Source organism: Penaeus japonicus, unplaced genomic scaffold (assembly GCF_977035675.1).
Source record: "Penaeus japonicus unplaced genomic scaffold, GWHDUDI00000001_assembly GWHDUDI00000001, whole genome shotgun sequence".
NCBI lineage: Eukaryota > Metazoa > Arthropoda > Malacostraca > Decapoda > Penaeidae > Penaeus > Penaeus japonicus.
The window spans coordinates 50,725,487-50,730,486 of NW_028234403.1; the positions used below are offsets into that span (position 1 = coordinate 50,725,487).

The window sequence follows — 5,000 nt, forward strand, 5'->3', positions numbered from 1 at the left end:
TCCTCATATTCTGTTGTTTAAATTGTCTGTTTACAGGTTGTATTCATCGGATGGTAATGGTAATGAATACATTGATTTAATTCCCTATTTGTATGCCTGCTTAATATGGGTAATAACCCAGAACCCGTTTCCAACATGTGTTAGCTTCGAAAAATGTCAGTCTCGAGAAAGGTCTTGTGCGACTAACACGCGTCCTGGCCTCAACGATGTCTAATTGTTTACATTTAACATACCGCGGGGTCGTGTACTTTGGTTTGCTTGTAATAGTCTTTACGGCAGTGTACATATACAGATACACATCAAATAATGAATTCAGTTTTACATCTCCAGAGATTCCAGAAATAAAAATTCTCGAAAGCGAAGCCGAGATTTCGGAAAGAAAATCCGAGACTCAGGTAAACAAAACCGAGAGTCCAGACAGTGAAGCCGAGATTCGAGTAAACGAAGCACAGCTGACCAGAACTCAAATCGAAGAGAATACAAACGGAGATAATATGACAGATGATCAATATTTCGAAATGGTGAAACAAAGATTCGACTTCAGGAAAGAACATCTGCAGAAGCAATGTGCCCAAGATATTTCTACAACTACTCGGGCCTTGAACAAAGAAGCTATATATTACATAAACAGATATCGAACATTTTTCTGTGTCTCAGCAAAGGTAATTAAACGGTTTCTTTTTTCTAAGCTTTTTATTCTCTATATGGCAGCAAAAACGTTCGTTCATGACGTAAAAGTTCAGTTTATTTATGCGGAATCTAAACATTTCTCATAATTTATAACATTCAAGAGCATTCAATTAAGCTGACGACTTCCCAATGTTAATATATATATATATATATATATATATATATATATATATATATATATATATATATATATATATATATATATATATATATATATATATATATATATATGTATATATATATATATTTTTTTTCATCGTCATCATTATCATTGAGAGTGTTGTTGTTAGTGGTGGTGGTTGTGGTATTGTTGTAGTTGTTATTTTCATTATTATTATTTCTGTCATTATTATCATTATTAGTATTTTCTTATTATAACCATCATTATTTTTATTCCCATCATTATTACTATAATTATTGCCATTATCATCATTATTTTTGTTATCATTATTATCAATATTATCATTATCAATAGTATCATCATTATTGTATTTGCTACTAATGTTATTATAGCAGCAATAGAAGTAGTAGTAGTTGCATAATCATTATCGCTATATCTAATATAAATATTATAACTTACTATTAATCATCAACAAAAATAATTTCTTTGTTATCATTTTTTTTATATCTTATTATTATTATTGTTATTATTAGTAGTATAATTGGTATTATTATCTTTATCATTATCATTATCATTGTGATCATTATTTTTACCATCATCATTATGATCATTATTTTTACCATCATCATTATGATCATTACTATTATTATCATCATTTTTGTTATAACAATTACCCTAATTTCTGTTATTATGATCATTATTATCGTTATCATTATAATTGCTGTTATTGTTATTATTGTTATGGTTATTATCTTCATTATAATTATTCTCATCTTCATTTTGTAATCATCATTTTTGTTATCATTATTACCGCTATTAGTATTATCGTTCAGTTGTTATTATTATTGATGACTTAACTGTGAGTATTATATGCATTACAATATGCTTTAAAAAAATATGCATTAACAGTTGGGTAGGGAACCTATAAAAGAGTTTTAGCGCTTTTCCTCCACGCCATCAATTTTGGGGGACACGTGGGAAACCGGAGATTGAAGAGGGAAGATAATGCAGTTTGAACATTGCACGTGACAAGCCTGAAAAAGCAATTAAAAAAAAAAAAAAAACTTGAAAAGAAATAAAAACCTGAAAAGAAGTTTAAAGCTGGGAATTCGACGGAGTTCACACGCCACACTTGAAATCCCACTTGCACTTCTAGATCAGTGGACCAGAACTTATCTACAGAAGATTCAGGATGAATTCTATAATTCGAAAATGAATAGATATTTGCACATTGTTCCAACTTATTCTGCCACTGCCTCCCCCCCCCCCTCCCACCGACTTTGCTGAGGTAAATGAGTAGGAATTAAATAATGCACATTATAATGGTAAAGCGAAAACCCCGAAAGAGGATAGCACTAGTTAATGCATACTTCGGCTCATTTCCCATTTCCTTGATTTTGTAAATGAGAGAATGGTCCTAAACAGACTCACGTATCGTATGCTTTATCCCTTAGACTGTATGGATTCCTCCCAGGACGTAGCAGTGAACATTACTTTCCAGAATACTTAGCAGACTCACGTTCATGCATGCAAACAGTGTTTCTTGATTTTGGAAACATCCTTGTGTAACTGACTAACTTTGGTATTCAAGGAAAGATCTTAACTTGGATTCAAATGTACCTTGCGAACCAATCTGCTGATTATTCAATGTCTTAATGTACAGATTATTAGTCGATATAACACTTGAAGATAATGAATCCATTATTTGCTATATGATGATATTTGAATTGAATGCAACAAATTCTTGATATACTCTCAGTATGGGCACCAGAAGGAGGCATGATAATCTCGGTTGAAAAATCCCTACACAATCGCGTTGCCAAAATTTCTAATGGATGACGTTGAGCCAGGTCTCTGTCACTGATAAAAGTGCCTTGGGGTGACTGTCAACCACACAGAGCTCATAAAAAATAAAGAATTCTTGTAACAACGGAAGTCGCTAAATGCCCTTGTTGGTGGAGACCATGGTATCAATGCCAACATTGCTAGATTCCTCTACCTATCATACATACGAACATTTGTATATTATCATGTCTTTCATTTTGCATCTAGACTGTACAGAATGAGACTATGAGGATCATTCTCGGTGCCCCTAAAGCAACGAGGATTGTGAATATAAGAACAGAACTTAACTTGACTTCTATCTACGAAAGAATATTGCACATCAATACCAAATTTAGTGTAAAAGCATTTACAGAACCTCTCATTCCAAAGGAAGCTAAAACATAAAGTAGTGAATCCAACCTTATGTGACAGCACCGATTCATACTCAAACTCATGGATACAAGTAATATATGAATATATATTACAATTAAGTTTACCGATAGGTAGGGCCACACATGGACGCTTTGTTCAGCCATGAAAAATATCGGTATTAAGTGTATCTTATGTAAATAATCTTCATTAAGCAGTTCGCGCTTGCACTTCCTAGTGGACATGTGGAAAATCTGAATAGTGTGTGTGAATGCTACACTGAAGGGATCCTTACAGTGTGTGAGCAGACCAGGATGTGGGTGTGTTGTATAAAAAAAAAAAAAAAACAATATTTTACATCACCATGATTACAGGAGGGAACATAGCTAGGTTAACGCTACATAAAATGAGTGGCAGGAATTTTCATAGCCACAGAAGTGCAAAGTGCTCTCGAGACTTTGGACACTCTTGATTAAGGTAGTGCAAATATTGCAGACCATATCAGAATAAATGTACATCATGCAAAAAAACAAGGTCATGTTATACATTTCATGTGGATACCATCGCCCTTTGGAATCCCGAAACATGACCATACGTGATCGCCTAGCGAGATCAGCATGGGACAAACAAAAGGTGGATATCGACCTTGGATCGACCTTGGAATACCTCTTGATATGATTTTACACATAATTAGAACTACAACAAGGAGGATCTGATTGTGTTAATAAACTCTCAGAAACCTAAAAGCTGTGCCAAAAAAAAAAACATTAAGGCCAATTTTTCACAGGATAGACTTATCTATGGATCTTATCAGATAAGAACAAGACATTGTGATGTGACCGCAAAGAATAGATTTGGATACAGACTGTGCTAGTAGTTTAGTGCAACATGTAATGTGGAAAATACTTTGTAACCTTTGCAATGAATACAAGAAAACACGAAATTAAATTCATCCTTTCAAACCACCTAGCATGAGGTACGCAGAGCTATGTAACTATTTCATATTATCTGATGCACTAGATGATATACTGGCACTACATCCTAAATCATTGAATGTAATATTATATAATGACAATATACCATGTGCAACATTGCATGCTCATTCCTGCGCTGATTGTTGGGGTGGTGAATGAATGGAAAAAGAGCTAAGTAATTATATATATATATATATATATATATATATATATATATATATATATATATATCCACATATATATATTTTTTCAATCAATAATGTTAAAAACTACATTTTTAATTAAACATTACCATATATTATTAGTACGATGCATCAAGTGTATCAAATCTTGTCTTTGCCTGTGCAGTTAGCCAGGGTGGTAAGTAAAGGAATAAACTATATATATGTGTGTTTGTATATATATATATATATATATATATATATATATATATATATATATATATATATATATATATATATATACAAATTTTTACCTCCCTGACCGAGACTCGAACCCATGCCTGTTCTGATGAGAACACATAGGTAATGTCCATGACATCTCATAAGGCGTCTGGTTGAACAACTCTTTTGTCGGGTCGTGTAGCCGAGCGGTATCACCTCCGTACCTGTCGAACTTACGGCGCGGGTTCGAGTCCCGGTCAGGGAGGTAAAAATTTGTATATATTAAAAATGCGTTACTGCATTCTACCATCTTCACACACACACACACACACACACACACACACATATATATATATATATATATATATATATATATATATATATAACAGAAGTGCTTGCCCCATTTGTATACTTACGGAGCGAGATGGAAGCGGTGTTTCGTAATCCCTGAACCTCCCAAGCCAGGACTCCCAGTTTGACTTACCACTATCTCACCTATCCTTTGGATGGGGCTCTGGTCCCTGCTGCCTAACTATACTGGATATGCTTCCCTACATTAAAAGGGTGGGGGGGAGTGTTGAGAGCTGACCTTTTTTGCTCTTGGTTCACCGGTCACAAACAAATCTCTTTTTCTCTTCT

At 33.7% G+C, this 5,000-nt stretch overlaps 1 protein-coding gene across 1 annotated transcript in view; it reads left to right on the forward strand.

Moving 5' to 3' along the window:
* The first annotated feature begins 172 nt into the window (after positions 1–172).
* Positions 173–5,000, forward strand: part of LOC122244887 (carbohydrate sulfotransferase 11) — a 27,473-nt gene continuing 22,645 nt past the window's right edge. The window contains exon 1 of the mRNA XM_086542115.1: positions 173–662. Within this exon, the coding sequence (XP_086398241.1) occupies positions 207–662 (456 nt within the window). The 5' untranslated portion in view covers positions 173–206. The remainder of the gene's footprint in view (positions 663–5,000) is intronic.